The 18,880-nt window shown below is 46.0% G+C and overlaps 1 protein-coding gene and 1 long non-coding RNA gene across 5 annotated transcripts in view; both read right to left on the bottom strand.

Moving 5' to 3' along the window:
• The window catches only part of DNAJC16 (DnaJ heat shock protein family (Hsp40) member C16), a 33,185-nt gene extending 24,632 nt beyond the window's left edge, over window positions 1–8,553 (bottom strand). For 3 of the 4 annotated variants that reach the window (XR_012474580.1, XR_012474579.1, XM_074218371.1), the window contains exons 1-4: window positions 8,448–8,530; window positions 6,518–6,702; window positions 1,914–1,980; window positions 711–1,050 (exon numbers count right to left, since the gene is read on the bottom strand). Coding sequence is in view for 2 of the 4 variants with exons in the window: in XM_074218371.1 (XP_074074472.1) it covers window positions 711–1,050; window positions 1,914–1,980; window positions 6,518–6,684 (574 nt within the window). In the remaining 2 variants the exon portion in view is untranslated. Of the gene's footprint in view, window positions 1–710; window positions 1,051–1,913; window positions 1,981–6,517; window positions 6,703–8,447 lie in introns of all 4 variants that reach the window. The other variant, XM_074218372.1, reaches the window with a different exon arrangement.
• A 285-nt stretch (window positions 8,554–8,838) lies between these two features.
• On the bottom strand, window positions 8,839–18,014 carry LOC141509110 (uncharacterized). The gene is made up of 2 exons (XR_012474581.1): window positions 17,811–18,014; window positions 8,839–12,582 (listed from the first exon to the last, which is right to left on the bottom strand). It is a non-coding gene; the product is annotated as an uncharacterized LOC141509110 (long non-coding RNA).
• Between the last annotated feature and the right edge of the window lie 866 nt (window positions 18,015–18,880).

Below are 18,880 nucleotides of genomic sequence, written 5' to 3' on the forward strand. Positions count from 1 at the left end.
TTGAGCTCAGGTCTTCCTCACTCCAGGCTCAGCACTCTGTCCACTATCACCCAGCTACCCAGAGAAAGGCTTCCTGATGGAACAGAAAGAACACTGAAAAGTGGAGCTGGAGGCTTGGCTTCATCCTTTGCCTGAATGATCTAGCTTAGTCATTTTAATCCCCATTGGCAAAATAGGGATAAATAGCTTCTTTTGAACTATGCTCAATAAAAGGATCAAATGCATTAATAATTCTTATTCACATTGCTATAGGGTTTTGGAATTTACCAAAGGCTTTCCTCTTTTAAAAAAAATCCTTTGAGGTAGAGTCCAAGTATTATTAACCCCACTTTACAGATATGAAAACTGCATTCAAAAGTGAAACATATCATTTAAATCTACACAGCTAGCAAGTTCCTCATCCATACAAACAGAAAATTGAACTAGAGACTCTCCAAGAATCCATCCAGCTCCAGATACTATTATTCAAAGGAGGGGAAAAAAGGTGAGACTCAAAGTTCAGTCTTCTGATAACAAGGTATGCATTTTACAGTCTCCTTTGTGTGTATGGACTGTATAATTGTGAATTATTATGAAATAATATTTTTGTTTATTAAAAAACTTATAGAGATTTCTTTCAAAATATGCCCACCATATTTCTCCTAGACCTCATCCCTCTGGAGGGGTGTGTCATATCTTTTTGAGAATGACCTGGGGAACCCATCACATACCTAAACCCTCCAATTCCTGTACCACTTCTTTCCAGACAGGCTCAATGTGGATACAGCTGAAGCACCAGTCTGAGGTAATCTTGATGAGGTAGGGCTTTCTGAAGCTGTCTGGGACTACCTCGTTGACATAATGGGAAAAGTGAAGCAGGTACTTCTCATCAGATGAATCTCGCTGCTCCGAATGGAACGGGAAATGAAAAAAGGATTCGTCAAAATAAAAGCTATCATGAAAATGGTGGAAGTGATGACTCTGGGGCTGCTGTGGCTGGTGGTACCCAGGGTTTTCACCGGCATCTCCATAGCGATCAAAGTTTGACCTTTTTTCCTCATTGGAAAGAATCTGTTGAGAGAAACATTTGAAGAGCTCAAAAGGAAGAAAGCCACCCCGGAGAAGAGGCCAAGGAGAAGCCCCCTGCTCATCAGGTATTAAAGAGGACCTTCTGGGCAGCTACCCCCAAGGCCTGCAGGGCATCAACAGTCTCTGATTTCTAGCACCAATGAGACTGGAAGGGACAAAGCCAATGTGCCAGTAATGGCCAAGAGCATGCTTCTGTCCTGAGCTGGAGTAATTTAACCAAATAAAGGATTACTACATGAGATGCCTGCATGAAGCAGATACCAATCCAAGCTGCTGTTTGATACAGCCTTGTAGACTGAGGTACAAGAACTAGGCTATGATTTCAAATGTCATTCCTTAATTCTAGGGCCTCTCCTCTCTTATATGTCTGGCTTGCTTTGTGTATGACTGCACGCTGTCTCCTTAGAGGTAGGCCTGTCAGCTGCCTCTTTTTGTACTTCTAGCACCTAGCACAATGCCTTGCATACAATAGGCAATTAATAAATGCTTATTGATTGACTGAAAGGCTCAAGGTAGATGTTCCTAGCAATGTGACTGAAAGGAAGTCCTGAGAAGTTTGTCTATAATGAAAATGACAACGACTACCTCTTAAAGATTTGTAATGATCAAATTAGAGATGCAATAATACTTTAAAGAATCTATAAAACAGTATGTAACTCCTAGGCTAAAGACAAGGGGGTGGGGTGTAAATGTCCCTTTAAAACCTGATGTTCTACACAGCACAGAAATAAGTGAATGTGAGCAAAACTATGAAGTAGTAAGCAAATAAAGACAGCACCATTATCCTCACTGTTACTTGTATTAGGTAACAGATGATACACAAATAAAAATACTTGGTACGATACCTCATAAGCCTTGCTAATCTGAATGAACTTGTCCTCTGCTCCTGGATCTTTATTTTTGTCAGGATGCCTGAAATAAAAAAATAAGCCCATAGTGAAAAAAGACTTTCTCTTAGATACCATTCCTCAATGCCCTTGGACACAGTTGGCAATGCCAGAGGCAGGAAACTTGGTCAGAATGGTTTCTAGCAAAGGGTAGTCAGCTGTCTCATCTGGTAAAAAGCAGGTGGAGCCTTGGATGAGATAGACAATTTCTTCACAAAAAGACAACAACAGAAGGGCAGGCTTTTAAAGAACCATTCTGTTATTACTGACAGGTGTCTCTTTTAATATTCCATTTCAAAGAAGTAGGACATGGCTATGTTTTGAAATTAATCTAGTGACAACCAGCCAGTGCTAAATTTGGCTGATGGTTGAACCTGTCAGCACGAATCTCCTTCCTTCTCTAAGAGTACACAGCCAATGTCACTGCAGCCCTGGGATAGTATGCACAGGCATTTCCCCTGTTAAATCCGATGGCTCAGGTTGCATTTCTGCTGCCCAATGAATATGCCTAGGAATCATCACATTCTGAACAGCACCTAAGGAAGGTGGTCACCTGGGCTCCTGTGTAAGAACTCTCTAGTGTTCTTTCCAAGGTACAGGGACCCACAAGATTTCAAATTTTATTATTAAAACTTAAACAAAACAATAAGAAATCTTTTCTAAAAATACTTACAGTTTAGGTTACTCACTTGACAATTAATGACTTACTGCCTTGTGACATTTCTTCTATTATTGCCTTTCCCTTTTCATGTGCTAATGTCCTCTTCTCCAAACAGAGCTGGGACAATCTTCTACGGTTATATAACCCAATGGGTAACACCATAAGTACAGACTTAGTAAGGTGTGCAATACCTACTTAGGTATTGCATACCTTACAATAATAATTGTGTTAGCTGAAAGATTGAAACTTCATTTTATGAAATGAATTCTACTTGCGATATGGTCTAATCTGTATGAAATCTTTTCTACTAACTCCTTCAACAATGTAAATAACTACCTCTTGAGATAAGGAAGGGTCTAAAGGGCCAATCTGTCATTGGAAAGTGTCTGAAGAGCAAAGCCAACTATATTACATACACTGACCTTACAAAAACAAAACACCCAAAATGTTTGCTAATACAATTAAAAAACTTACAGTTTTAACATTCAATATATGATAAGAATCAATGACTTTATTTGGGGCAGAAAGGGAGAGAAAGTAAGCTAACTGTTAGGAAAAAAAGCAATGTAGTCAGCTATGGTAAAGTTTCTGCCTTGTGGGAATAAGAGAGCAGTTCTAACATTATGCCTTTGGATGGTGAGTGAAAATAATAGCCTAAACTTGGTTTTTTAAAATTGAAGAAAAAATGTTGTAATCAACCAAATTCTTAACATGCAGCTGGAAAGTTAAACTTCTAAAGATGCTAGGTCAAAAGAGAAATGCTTGAAGTTACTTTGGTAACTAAACAAAGCTGGCTAAATAGAAAAAGCTGATGGGAAGTCACATGCTTTCAGCACACAGTGGAATGGAGGGAGTTCATTACAGTGGGCATAATCTATAAATTACCTCTCTATAGGACTGTTATCCAAATGCCCATTTCAATTACTCTGAAATAATTTCATAAACCAAAGCAGAGTTTGTATTTTAAAATAATAACAAATGGTCTCTAAAGTTAGATCAACCTCCTGAGTACCCTGAAGGAAATACTGGATTTAGTAACTTAGTTCTTGAACTAGCATTTTCAAAATAAGCAAAACTGTGGTAGGAAAAGGTCAAGTCCAGTAAAGGTTGGCTTGGAGGACTTCTGAAGACTTTACCATCTAACAGAAAAAAATTACTTAACAATAAATAATGTAATTTACTCATCTGCCTCAATTCATCTTATATCTTTTTTTTTGGCTACAAGTTTGGGGGAAAAAGTTCTGTCATACTGACTAGTCTACTGGAAGCAAACACACAGTCTTCCTGAGGGGAAAAATAATGAGCTAAAACTACAACAAAATCACAAGCATACATAAGAAATGGAAGGTATATGTTATTTTAAATTTTTTTTTCCCCAAATGGCTTTATAAAGATGAGGGTGAAGCTTTGAGAAGCCCAAGAAAGAACAAAAACCCCATAGGACAAGATACACTAAAGATCACAAGTCACCATATTTCCCTAGGCTGTGGCTCATACTTTTAGGTCCAACTTGTAAAAATGAGAAGTATGCATCAATGTGTACTAAAACTTCAATTCTTTCCACTAGGAAGCAATCCCATAGCTGCAGTAATTGGGCATAAGGGTATTATTGAAATATAAGAGCAAAGAAAAACTTCACAGGTGTTCATGACCTATGCATTGTGAATAGATACTCCTAGGAAAACAATTTCAGGGAAAAACAACGCATGACTCAATGAATTAAAACATTCTTCAGCTCTGGAAGATGAAAATGTCACACTATCTCCCTGCATTTCTTCATGATATGAACACAGTAAGACTTAAAACACCTTAAAAATGGAAAGAAGTCCTAAAGTTCTAAAAGACTGATTATCATATGAAATTAACTACAACTTTACCAATTATGTACTGTTTACAATAAAAAAAGAGAGGTCCAACGGAAAACTGCACTTTGACAGAAAAGCATTACATTTTGGTGTGAAGAGGGAACCCTGGAAGGAAATGCTGTTATCAAGTCAAGAAAAAATCAGATTTGAGTTAAGCTTTACCAATGCCAAGGATCTTGGAGCTCTAGTTTCTTTTCTTATACCTCAAATAATCCTCTCCAACGTTTACATAATTTGCCAGACCTTAAGTCTTCTCTTAGAAGAAAGAGCAACTTCTCTCAACCAGAATGCAGTCCACCACCTACCTGGAGCTAGGGCCCATGAAGTCAATGAACAATGGCCGGAGGAAGAGGGAGAACATGGTTTGGACACCTGCCCCTTCTGTCTCATTGGACCATGGCAAGGTTCTTCAGGCCCCTGAGTCTCACAATGTCTACCTGAAGAGTATCTTCCCTCCTTCCCTTCCAAGAAGGTAGGAAGGGATTAAATGCCCTGGGGGATGGGAAGCTGCAGACCCCTTGGCTGGACCCCTGGCACTACAGGGTCTGTGAGGAGCCCAGAGAGCTCTGAAGCTGCTCCTTTTCTTTTAATTTTTTTTTTTTTTGAATATTACAATTTTCCCCCAATCTTGCTTCCTTTCCCCCACAGAAGGCAATCCGATAGTCTTTACGTTGTTTCCATGCTATACATTGATCAAAACTGAATGTAAGATAGCAAAATTATACATTAAGATAACTTTAAAAAAATTAAAGTTAATAGTCTTTCTTTAAACTCCACAATTCTTTCTTTGGATACAGACGGTATTCTCCATTGCAGATACCCTAAAATTGTCCCTGATTATTGTACTGATGAAATGAGCAAATCTATTAAGATTGGTCCTCAACCCCATGTTCTGCTCCTTTTCTTTAAGGCTGACAGTGCCTTATAAGCATTATCTTGTGGATCCTCATCTCAGCTGTGAGGGAGGTGCTCTACTTTACAGATAATCAAATCACAAGATCATAGGCTGAGGAACTGAAGGGGTGTCAGAGGTCTTCTCTGACTGATATGGAAACTGAGTCCAAGGGGCTTAGTCTAAAATGACTCCCTGCCACCAGTAAGCACCTGGAAGCAGGTGGTGGTAATTAGATCCTCTCTTTTCTTCTCTGTCTCTACTCCTACCACATTCCACCCAAGGCCGTTTCTGGAAGCTCCTCTACTAATCCCCCCAAAGGTGTCTTTGCAGGAGGTAAAGTGCCTATCTAGCACCACATGGCCAATACCAGAATCCAATGTTTTCTGGCTCAGAAGCTGGTTGTATTTACTAGGCCAGAATGAATTGAACAGTCATGTATTTGGCCAAAAGTGATTTTGGATTATCAGTGAATTATATCAAACTAAATCCTTCTATTTCTGTGCCAAGGCTCTCACCTCCAGTAGACTGCAAGTCAATAAACGATTACCAAGCACCCACTGTAAGCCAGGTTCAGGCTAAGTAAGTACTGGGGACACAGAAAAAGACAAAAGACCACCCTTCCCTGAGACTTAAAAGTGCATGTTCTAGATGTACCCACAGCCATAATTTTTTCGCTAAAAGGTATTTCCTTTTCTCAGTGATTTCTGAAATGCTTTTTAAAAAAAAAAACAAAACTAGTAACAAACACTGAAGTAAAGCGGCAAGAAGACAGACTGGGAGAGGAGACCTGATCCAAGTCTTGCCTCTGATGCTTCCAGGCTTGATGGCAATGGTACTTGTCCAAACTTCAGGGACAGCCTTAAAGGTGAAATAAAAAAATGTGTAGGGAAGGGCATTGTGAATTGTAAAATTCTCATTCTCACTGATCAAACTAAGGTGTTGTCACAAGCTTGAGATGTAATAACTCAAAAATATAGGGAAAAAAATAGACTCACCCATAAGTGTTTCATGTAGCTATATCGATAACATATATGTAGATAGAGACAAACATTTATGCTAACCAGTCCAATTTTAGGCTGCAAGGCACTTATGAAAGTGCTAGGTGCACATTAAACTTCTATTTGTGATTTGTTCCACCTACCATTCCCGGGCGAGCTTCTTATAAGCCTTTTTAATATCAGCCTGGCTGGCTGTGCGGCTGACCCTTAGGATTCTGTATGGGTCAAAATCCAACGCGGACAAGATTTGCAGGATCAAAACCAGAACTATCAAGAACTGCCAGGAAAGGCTCAACGTTCTCACTCCCATTTCTCTTCCTTCCCAGAGCTGAAATGATTGAATAGGTATGAGTTTCAGCAGCAAAAACCTGGACAATACTGGTCTAGGTAAAAGCAGAAGACATATGGACGGAAATCCTTCACCAAACCAGCCCCCCAAACTAACAAGACCTTTGGCAGAAAAAAAAAATCAAGCCCAATAAATCTTTGATGAAAAGATATGGCAAATTAGCCCAAGGTGGACAATTCTGCCTTTAAAAAAGCATCATGAATTAAGATCATTTTACAAAAACACAGTATTGAGAATCAAAAGCTGTGGTCAAAAAAACCTTGGCTTAGAGATGGTTCAAAGATCACCAAACTTGTAGACATCAAAAAAAAAAAGTTGAACAAAAGAAGCAGACTAATTCACAAATAGTCTAGAATAAATAGCAAATTAATATGGGGGGAAAAATCAAAAGAAGATTCTGGTGAGATCATGCAAAAATGTATTTGATTTATTAAGATGGGCTAAATTTGTTTAAATGTACATTCCCACAGATACTAAAGAGACGCTTGAAAAACTAGGAATAAACTATAAGCTATGACAGGTGATAGCTGAGGTGCTGGTGGATACTTCCAAATTGAAAAGGTCAAATTATTTAAAATTTTAGGACAACTGATCAATTTGCTTCAAATTGCATTTCCTTTTCTTTTGTTTTCTTCCAAGTCAATTTAAGGAAGGGAAAAGGAGTGATAATTCCACAATTTCCTACTTATTTTAATCATCCGTATTACGATAGTCAAACCATGGAAGAGGTCATAGAGAGGAAGAGGTCATAGAGAGAAACACAGGAGTAAGATCCATGCTAGAGAAAATTCAGTTTGTTCTTAGTCAAGGATGAAGAATACACAGCATCTCCTCTTCAGTCAAGCTTATTGCTGTATTCAGAACCTTTCTGAAGATGACTCAGGTTGAGGTGAGAATCGGGTTAAGGTGGGAACAAGATAAGTTATTCAAGTGGTTCTTCAAAATGACTAGTGTTTTGTCCTCCGGGGAGGTGATGCCACGACAAGCAGAGGAATCGGAGGGGGGCTGCGCTAAGTCAGCAGCCTCACTGGCTCCTCCAGAGCCATCTGGGTCCAGCGGCCGGGTGGGACTCAGGCCTGGGGCCGGTCCTGGAGGCGGGCTCCCGAGTCCAAGGTCAGCGCTCCGCCGGGGGCCGCGCGGGGCTGCGGGCGGGAAGGGGAAACGCCCGCGCGTCACCTCGGCTCCGAGGACCTTAGTTTCCCGGTGCCGGGCCTGTCCCGGAGGGCAGCTATGGAAGCGAGCGTCCGTACGTGTTACTGAACTGACAGAGACATGGAAGACCGCTAGAGAATCCCGAGGAGGAGGAGGGTGCCGCGGGACAAAGGGCGAGCGTTCCGCGCGGCTCCGGGCGCCCAGGCACGGATGAGCACGTCCCAGCCGCCGGGAGGCCGGGCCCCGGAGCCCGGAGCCCGGAGCCCGCCGCGGGGAGGGACAGGGGCGCTGCCCGGAGCCCGGCTGCGGCGGCTGGGGGCCGAGGCGCTCTGACGCAGCTCGGCCGGGCGAGGCCGCCGGGCCGCTCCCGGGGCACCGGGCGCCTGGGGGGCTTCGGACCCGGGGCCTCCCCCCGCCCGCTTCCCTCGCGACCCCCGCAGTTCACGCCTCCCCGGCTCCGCAGGCCCCTCCCGCGCCCCGGAGCCCAGGCTGCGGCTCCGGCGCGTCCCGGGGCCGCGGCGGCTCCCCCGGGGCCCGGAGGCCGGAAGCAGCCGCGGCCGCTCCCTGCTTACCTGGGCGCAGAGCCGCGGCCTCCGCCGCCCCGGGCAGCCGCAGGGCCTGGCGCCGAGCGCGACAGCAGCGGCCTCCGGGCTCCGCCCCGCCTCCGCCGCACGACCGAGGCGCGGGCCCGCGGGGAGGCGGCGCGGCGGCCCGGCGCGGGCGGCTCGGGACTCTTAAAGGGCGGGCGCCGGGGACGGCCGGGGCAGCCTCGCGGGGCCGCCGCCGCCTGAGCCTCGCCGGCCGCCTTCCTGCCGCGGCAGCGCGCCTGCGCGGCCCGCCCCCGGCGCGTCGCCATGGACGCGGGGCCGCCCCGGCAGTGCCGCGCTCCGCGGCCCCCCCCCCGCCCCGCCCCGCCCCGCCCCGCCCCCGGGGCCCCGGCACAGACGGAGGCGGAGGCGCCAGTGCGGAACGAGTCCTTTATTGGGGGGAAACAAGCCGGGGAGTCACAGCGGGGTGGGGAGCTTCGCCCGGGCGCCTCGTCGCTCCGTGGAAGGGGCCTCTGCCGCGCAGGCCGCCAGTCAGCTGGCACGGAGGGGGCACGCACCCGCTCCCCCGCGGAGGGGCCACACACGCCTCGCTCTCGCACGCACGCACGCACACACCCGCACCGTAGGGATGGCCTCGTGGCCATATGGGGGCCGGGCGGAGGCAGGGCCGAGGCCCGCCCGCCCAGCTCTGGGGGCCCAGCCGGAACCCCGTGGCGGGATCCCCGGCGGGGAGGGAAAATAGCCCTTTGTACTGGTTGAGTCTACTGAGCTCGTGCTTCAGCGGACGGTTAAAGAAACCTTTACACAAGTAACAAGCGGTGAAAGAGTGGGTGAGCCCTCCCAGAGCTGGCACCCGAGCATCTGCCCCCGAGGGGGCTCGGAACCCTGCCCTGCACAAGCTAAGCGTCCCGTGCTGGAGCCAAGGGCCCCCCAAGTCCCCTAAGTCCAGCCCTACAGGGGAGGGGGAGAAGGCGCTACGTGGGGTGGAGGAAAAATGGAAGCCAATGGAAAGGGGTTTGGAAAGCTGTGGTGGTCCCTGTCCCCAAATGAGGGCTTTTATAAACGGATGAATGGGAAATGGAACGGGCCCTGCCCCTTGCCTGAGGGATCCCTACAGCGGAGAAGGGCTGCTGCCCACTGTCCCAAGCACTCCATCCCATTTACCCTCAGCCAGGGGGGCGGCCCCTTCTTCAGGGAATAAAATCTCTATTGGGGACCAGAGGACAGGGTTCAATCAAATCCTTCCTGATTGGCTTCTCAAGAAAACTACTTAACCACTTGAAGCCTCAATGTACAGAACTCCCATTATAGAGTTTGTCTCTAAAGTCTTTTTCTGTTCAAAAATAGACAAAGTTCCTTGGGGTAAAGGGGGGGGGGCACCTTTTGCATCCCTATTACTGGCCCTAGAGGAGGCCCTGAATACAGCCTTTCTGGGAGGGAGGTGATAGAGTGAGAAGAAGAATCAAAGGAAACCTTACTTAGACATTGAGGAAAGAGGAAAAAAGTGCCAGAGACCCTCCTGGCAGCCTTGAAGTCATGGGCAGAAGCAAAGGACCAACAAACAAGACCAATCACCCTAGACTGGCATAACTCCATCATAGGACCGGGCAGTACTCCCCACCTGGCCTGATGCAGAATCTTGCTCTCACCTCAGCCCTTGTTGCCGAGGACAAGGCAATGATCCCACTCACTGTCAGGTTTTGACAATGCACCAAGGGATTCTAGGTGGAAGGATCAGACACAAAGACAGTGGGGGGAGCCATGAGGTCATGGCCAGGGAAGGTCAGGTAGGAGAGGGGCCAGTGTCCCTTCTGTCTCCCACCTCAGGGGGACCCATCTGGAACCAGTCTACAGGATTCACAGAGGGAGAGGAAAAAACCCTTTTGAGGTAACTGCGTCTACTGAGCTCCTCTGGCTCAGGACAGGGCTGGGGGATTTTCTGTCAATAATTATAGGAGCTAGCATTTATACAGCAGGCTAAGGAATGCAAGACAATACACATGGGGTGGCCCATCTGACCCTCAACTCTGTGAGGGAGGGGCTGGCTTTGCATTTGACAGATCAGCAAGCAGAGGGGAGAAAGACTAAAAGACTTGCCAGGGTCCTGTGGTTCCTGCATATGGATTTGGAGGCAGACCTCTCTGAATCCAAGCCTGGCATTCTATCCACTGGGACCCCCAACTGCCTCTAAAATAGATGAACATTTATAACAAAGTCACTACATGTCAGTCATTGGGGAATATCTGGGGTTAAAAAAACAAAGGAGAACTAATCCCTGCAGTCGACCACACAATATAGAGCTGTAGGAACAAAGGAGATCGTTTCAGAGAAAGTATATACAGAGTCCTGCTCCAGGAGATCCACGTCCAAAAGCAGGTCCTCAAAGCTCCCAGGTGGACCTGGGATGCAGGCAGATACAGTGGCCAGCCCCTAAACAATCCATGGCAACAGTCAGGGCAGAACCAAAGGCTCCAAGCTTAGGAAAGGAAGGCAGGCCCAGACATCCTAACCTCTAGCAGGCCTAGCTCTGCTCCCTGCATGTTCCTGACAAGGATGCTGCAGCCCTGGTGGGAGAGCAGACACAGGGTCTCTGCTCCCATCAGGCCAGCTTTACCTCCTTGTCCTGGATAACACCCACTGAAAGCTGCCCTCTAAGTCTAACTTAGCTTAGGCCAAACCAAAGAGGCTCATGACCCCCTGGGATAGAAGCTAATGGATGGTTTTGAGGCCCCCAATGCTTTATGGGTCTTTTCTTTTCTCAGGTTGTACTGAAGGAAGGAAAGGAAGCCTGGGAAGGTGGCTGGTCTTTCAGTCCCTGGGGGCACACCTCAGGGTCCTGTCACTGTCAACAGCTCTTCCCCCAGCCCCTGCCCAGGAATCCATCCCATTCCACTCCTGTTTGTTAAGATTCTGGTGAAAAAAACAAGAAAACTTGTGGAAAACATAGGACAAGGCCCCAAGTTTCACTTCTAGGCCTTAAACTAGCTGCTGCCTCAGCCCCACCCAGAGCCCCCCTTCCTTTCCTGATGGACATTTCTTAGGGCATAGTTAGAAAAGCATCTTTAAAGATGGCCCAAGAGCAGCAATCCTGGGGACCTCTGGTGATCATGTCCCCTTCAAACAGAGACCTTTCCTTCTGCAGACACAGGGAGAGGAGGGGAGATGGCAGGGGTGTCTGAGTCACTGCCACAGGAGACATTTCCACTGGATACTCTGGAAGCCTGTGCCTGGAAACCTTGGCAGTCCCACATCAATGGATTAGGGGAGCTTTGGGGAGGGGGCAGCCTTTTGTGTGCCCCTCACACTCACACAGTGGGAGCTGTCCCTCTGGATCTGGATTCCAGCCATTGTGAACCTACTTCAACTTGCTCCTGGCTAGAAGGCAATTGCCCAGTTGGAGTTTCAAGAAGGGGTTAAGGAGGGGCTCTAGGTCAGTACAAGCTGGGCCATGGAATCTGCCCAGCTAGATGATGGGGCCTTGGGGCAGTCAGGCTTCTTCTCTGCTTGGTCTAGGTTTCAGAGAAAACCTGACTTGAATTGGATATGCCCAGCTCCATGGTCTTCCCCAGCAGCTGTCCCCTCAATTCTCCAAAGAAGAGAGACCTATTGATGTCACCCTGGAGGTTACCCAGGAATGACTGGCTATAATGCTTATTTTTTTTCTGACTGGAGCTTGGGTACCCCCAGTCCTGGGATATCTCTGTGTCACTGTTGGGGTGGACAGGTGAGGGTGAGGAAAAGTGTCATCAAGCTGGGCAGAGTGGGTGGTATTCAGCTTCAACTCCCTCAAGGCGATCTCTTCCACATGGTGAGGGCTCAATCCCCACTTCTGGATCAGCTAGTTAGGTCAAGGTGGAAGCTGCAGACCAGCCCATATCAGGCTCCACCAGGGGTCTTGGGTACCCTCCACTTTAGGGGGTGTCTTAACTGCCTTGGTGATAAAGAATTGGCCATAGGCAGGGAATTAAATCAAAGTTCAGTTTGTCTTTTAGGAAGGGTGGCTGAATCTGGGGGCTCTTCTAAAACTTGGGGTACAGATGTGGCCTTTTCCAAGGTTCTCCAGGTATCCCCAGGCCTAGAGAATACCACCAACTGTCAATCTTCAGGTGTTGGTCTTCCCAGTCCCTGGACTGCCCACACTGACCAGTGAATGGAGTTCCTGTAAAGAAAAGTGAATATGAAGTCAGCAAAGACTTCCCACAAGATCACTATTAGGCTTTACAAGTGCCAAAGATATTGGAGCTCCCCTTTGCTTTTCTGCCTCCAAAGAAAATATTCCCCAAATGTTTACATAGTTTGCCAGACCCCAGCAAAATTTTTTTTTATTTGTCACAGCAACTTTTTCAACCAAAATGCAGCCCACCTAGATGTGACCAGGAAGTCAATGAGCAATTCTAGGGGTAAGAGGGAGGACCAGGCTTCCTACTATACTGGCCCTAGTCTAAGGTCTTCAGTTCTGTGAGACTCACAGTGCCCACCTGCAGAATGCCTTTCCTCCTTCCTCCCCATTTATGCAGGGAGGGATCAACTGCTATGTGGTATGGGAAGCCCCAGAAATATGGCTGCTGTCCTTCCAGAATCCTCTGCACTGCAAGGTCTGTGAATTTAACAAGCACCATGGACCCCACTTCTCCTTCTAAACACCTATGACTGAATAAATGATTCCTATATAGAGAGAGAGTTCTTCTATAAGCCTTTTAAAGACTCTGATACACTGGCAAAGTCTCTCCTTATTCAAAATAGGGAGTGTCCATAGAGATGGAGCTTTTTCCCATCTCACTTGCATCTTCAAAGGATCCAAGGAGAAGTGAGAGGGTAGACTGTCTTTTTACTAGGAAAGAGGGGATGGTGAGGAAACAAGATGTTGTAGAGAGAACAGGACCAGGGATTTAAAGTTGGAAGCTTGACCCCATTGGCACCTATTAAAAGAGGCTAACGCCTCTGACATTGCACCACCAAACTCTAACAGTATTGTTTTGCATGAAACTATAACTTGCAAATTATTTTTCTTACATATAGGCAGTGGATTCCGTAGATTCTTTTGCAAAAGCAAAAAATGAAAATATTATATAATGAACTTTTAGAAATACTGTCCTCAAATCTACACGATGACCAACCACCAAAAAACTGACCACCACTTATCTAATTCTGGCAAGAGAAATGATTCAGAGTACAGAATGAAGTACATTTTCTTTTTTTCCCCTTTGGACATGAATAATGGTGGGATTTGCTGTAACAGGACTGTTGTTTTTCTTATTTTCTCAATAAATGGGGGAAGATTAGAGGGAGGTAGAGAATATTAAACTAAAAATTAAACTGAAATTAAGAAGAAATAAAATGGGAATTACAATAGTCAACTGAAAATTGCTGTTAAGAATTTGCTGACAGTCATTAAAACTGCCTGGTACTGGTTAAGAAATAGAATAACGGACCAGTGGATTAAGATAGAAAAAGAACAGAAGTAAATGACCATGGTAATCTACTCTCTGACAAACTCAAAGACATTAGCTTCTGGGATAAGAACTCACTATGCGACAAAAACTGCTGGGAAAACTGAGAAATTTATGACAAAAAACTAGGCCTAGACCCACATTTCAGACCCTATACCGAAATAAGATCAAAATATATATAGGATTTAGACATAAAAAGCAATATTACAGACCAATTAAGAGCTCAAGAAATACTCCATCAGGTCTATGGAAAGGGCAGAAACTTATGATCAAATAAGAAAGAGAACATTATAAACTGCAAAATGGATGTTTGTTTTTTGGGGTTTTTTTTTTAAATTTTTGCAAGGCAATATGACCAAACGAGAAAGAGAACATTATAAATTGCAAAATAGATGTTTATTTGGGGTTTTTTTTGCAAGGTAATGGGGTTAAATGACTTGCCCAAGGTCATACAGCCAGGTAACTATTGTGTCTGAGGCTGGATTTGAACTCAGGTCCTCCTGTCTTCAGGGTTGGTGCTCTATCCACCAAGCCACCTAGCTGCCCCCCAAAATGGATGATTTTGACCATATTAAAAAGTTTTTGCAATTACAAAACTAATTCAGCTAAGATTAGAAGGAAAACAGAAAGCTGGGAAACAATTTTCATAGTGTTTCTGATAAAGGACTCATTTCTAAAATATGCAGAAAACTGAATTGAATTTATAAATCATCCCCAATTGATAAATAGTGAAAGGATATGAACAGGTTTCAGATGAGGAAAATAAAACTATGTATAGTCATATGGAAAAAAATGTTCCAAATCATTATTGATTAGAAAAATGAAAATTAAATCAACTTTGAGATACCAACTCACAATTATCAGCTTGGCTAAGATGACAAAAAAGAAAACGATCAATGTTGGGAGAGGAAGAATATGGGAAAACTGGGACTTTAATGCACTGTTGGTAGAATTGTGAATTGAGCTAACCATTCTAGAGAGCAATATGGAACTATACCCAAAGAGTAACAAAACTGATCCAAACCTTTGACCCAGCAGTACCAATGCTAGACCTATATCCACAAGAAATCATAAAAGATGTTCAAAAATATATAGCAACTCTTTTTGTAGTGGCAAAGAATTGGAAATTGAGGGGATACCCATCAAATGGGAAATGGCTGAGCATGCTACAGAATATGAATGTTATGGAGAGCTACCATGTATAATCATGTGTGTGATGGACTTGCTCACCCCCATCAGTGCAATAATCAGGGATAATTTTAGGAGATCTGTGATGCAGAATACCATCTGTATCCAGAGAAGGAACTGTGAAGATAAAAGCTTATTATCTTTAACTTTTAAAAGTTTTCTTTATTATGTAATTTTGCTATCTCTCATGTTTTCTTTCCTCCTTTTGGATCTGTTTCTTCTCTCACAACACATTCAACTTTGATCTATGCATATCAAGGATATAAATGTAAAGACTATATCAAATTGCTTTCTGTTAGGAAGAAGGAGAAAAAAACTGAAACTCAAAACTTTGCAAAGCTAAATGACTGGTAGAAACTATCACTGTATTTGAAAACAAAATATTTATATAAAAATGGGGGAAAAAGTCATGTGTGGTTGGACTTTAGAGAAGCATGGAAAGATTTACAGGAACTGATGCTGAGTGAAGGAAGCAGAACCAGGAGAAAAATGTACACATTAACAACATTGTGAGATGATCAACTATGAGGGATGCAACCCCTCTCTGCACTTCAGAGATCTAGGACAACCCTGAGAGACCTAAGGACAATGCCATCTACAACCAGAGGGGGAAAAACCATGGAATCTGAATGCATACTATGTTCATTTTTTAAAAAATTGTCTTATGTTTTCCCTTCCTGTGTCATGGTTTTCTTTCTTTTCTCTTAGTTCTAATTCCTCTTACACAAAATGAGTAGTACGTAAATATGTTAAACATAAATCTTACCAGACTGTTCATTGCCATGGGGAGAGGGAAGGGAATGGAGGGTGACAGAAAAATATGTAAATCACAAATTTGCAGATGGAGAATGTTGATAAATTATGACAGAATGTAATTGGAAAAATAAAATTGCAAGAAAAGAAGGAAAAAGGATGTGCTTTGAGATATTTTGCAGATTCTCTTTTTTACTTCCCTGGAAATAGAGTGTGTTTGGAATACTGAGCAGAGAGAATGAGTAGGCAATTTGAGAGTTTGCCTAAGTCCACACTGCCCAGACTGACACCTGACAGCTCCTGTGAGCAGCATATTAATGAAGCTGCCATGGCAGATATCCTCCAACAATGATAGGTATGTAATCCTTTTGGCCATTTTTGCTCATTGGCAGGACACAGTAAGTTGAAATGTCAGCCATTTGAACTGTACATTTCTGCGACAGTTCAAGAATTGGTTACTTGAAGCCTGTAGTTCATCAGTCCTGTTATTTTTACAAGTAAAGGAAACTGAGATCTGAGAGAAGTGGCATAGACCAAGTTCCCCCAAAGATTTAATCAAAGAATATATCCTTTGATATAAAACTCAGGGTCGTATCCATCAAACATTTATACACAGGCTTTACAGGGATAAGGAAAAAACAAAAAAAGTTGCATTTAGCTCTGAGGTAACATCTCATACCTATCAGATTGGCCATATGACCAGAAAGGACAATGCTTAATGTTGGAAGGGATATGGGAAATCTGAGACACTAATACACTGTTGGTGGAGCTGTGAACTCCTCCAGCCTTCCTGGAGAGCAATTTGGAATTATGCCCAAAGGGCAACAAAAATGTGCATACCCTTTGACCCAGCAATACCACTCCTGGGTCTATACCCTGAAGAGATGATGAAAAAGGGTAAAAACATCACTTGTACAAAAATATTCAGAGCATCCCTGTTTGTGGTGGCAAAGAATTGGAAATTGAGTGAACGTCCTTCAATTGGGGAATGGCTGAACACATTGTGGTATATGTTTGTTCTGGAACACCACTGTTCTGTTAGAAACCAAGATGGATGAAATTTCAGAGAAGCCTGGAATGACTTGCATGAATTTATTGTACACCCTAATAGCAACATGCGAGTGATGATCAACCTAAATGAGCTTGCCCATTCCATCAATGCAATAACAAGGAACAATTTTAGGGTACCTGCGATGGAGATTACCACCTGTATCCAGAGAAAGAAATGCGGAGTTTAAACAAAGACCGAAGTCTATTACCTTCAATTTTTTTAAAGCGTCTTATGCATGACCTAATTTTGCTATCTGATCTTTTATTTTCTCCTCAAGGATAGGATTTCTCTCTCAACACATTCAATTTTGATAGTGTGGAAACAAATGTAAAGACTACCGGACTGCCCTCGGTGGGGGGAGGGAAGGGAGGGTGGGGAAAATCGTAAAATTCAAAACCTTACAGAAGATGGTGGGTAGAAACTACTACTGCACGTAATTAGAAAAACAAAAAATATACATACTCTCTAAAAAGAGATTCTTGCAAGGGAATTAAATTCCTCATGAAAAAAATCGTTTTCTCGTTAACCCCCAAAGCCCCTCGCAAAACAAAAGAAGCTGCATTTAAGGGGGCGCATCGGCCTAGGCCGCATGAGGACGTGCTTACGCCTTTCCGAAACACGACAAAGGGAGGGCGAGGGGCCTCGGCCGTGGCGGGGCAGGGCGCGGGGGCCGGGCCCCGGGGGCCCCCCCAGGCCTGCCGGGCCCGAGCCCCGAACCCATCTGCGCCCCGGCGTGCGGCCGCTGACGCAGTCCGAGTCCGGGCCTCCGGGGCTCGCGTAGGGCCCACGGCGTGGCCCGAGCCCCCCCCCCGCCCCGGGAGGCGGCGCCCCGCGGCTGGGGCAGGGGTCTGCGGCGGGCCCGGGCCGGAGCTCCGCGGCGCCCCCGCTGCAGGCCAGGTCCCCGCCCCGTCTCCCCGGGCCCGCGCCGGACCCCGGCTTGCTTACCCCGGAGCGAAGTCTCGGTCCCCATCGTCCCCGCCGGGGCGGCGGAGGGCCCGGGCCGGCTCCGCCCCGCCAGGCCCCCCGAGCCAGGCCCGGGCCCCCTTCTGTCCCCCTCCGGGTCCCCCGGAGCTCGGGCGGGCGCTGCGGACGGTCCTTCCAGAGGAGCAGCGGGGCCGGGGCGGCCGGCTCAGGCCCGCCCGGCCCGGGGGGCCCTGCCCGTGACGTCACGGGAGGCGGGGCCTCGCGCGGGGCCCTCCTCCCCTCCCCCCTCCCCTCCTCCCCCTCCTCCCTTAGCGCTGGCCCAGGACCGGACCGGGCCCAGGCACGCAGCCTCTGCCACCCCGTAGTCCGGCTTGCGCAGTCCTTGTCCCCAGGCCGTGGGGGTCCTCAGGCCACACAGCCCCGGCTCCATCCGGGCCTGCTGCCAGGGACCGATTCCTCCCATGAATGAGGCTCCCCAGCCAAGGCCGAAGCCCCATCCGGGGCCTCAGGAACTTCAGGATCCTTGCAGAACCCCATCCTACACTGTGGGAACACCCATTGACATAAGTTCCAGAAAAGACACACGAAATACAAGGGCAGCCCATGCTCACGGCTGCATGGGAGCCAGGCCGGAGAGAGAACAATTGCTGCTCCCTTTCCCACCAAGGCTGGGGACCCAGCTGCCACCATTTTATATGATTTACGGTGGGGAAGGAAAATAGCACATTAATTTCCATCTGAGTCTAGGGAGCCCATTTGGCTCTACAGACAAATAGAGGTAGCTTTAATGAACAGTTATTAAGCCTTCCCTTTTTCAAAGCAAGTGTCATATGCTCGGGACACAAAGAAATAGTAAAAAAGCCTTTTGCAATTCCATTCATGTCAAAAAACAAAACCTAGGTCGTGGGAAAGTACTCGTTTCCAATTTGAGCTCCTTGGGGTCCCCTTTGGCTAGAAGTAGTCTCCTAAAGTCCTACAAAGCTGGTGAGCCTGTGAACTTTCCACTAAAACACCTCTCAAGTAAGATCCTACAGTCTTTGAAGAGGCACCTAAGTGACACAGTGGATAGAGCACCAGCCCTGTAGTCAGAA

This window comes from Macrotis lagotis, chromosome 1 (genome assembly GCF_037893015.1).
Source record: "Macrotis lagotis isolate mMagLag1 chromosome 1, bilby.v1.9.chrom.fasta, whole genome shotgun sequence".
Lineage (NCBI taxonomy): Eukaryota > Metazoa > Chordata > Mammalia > Peramelemorphia > Peramelidae > Macrotis > Macrotis lagotis.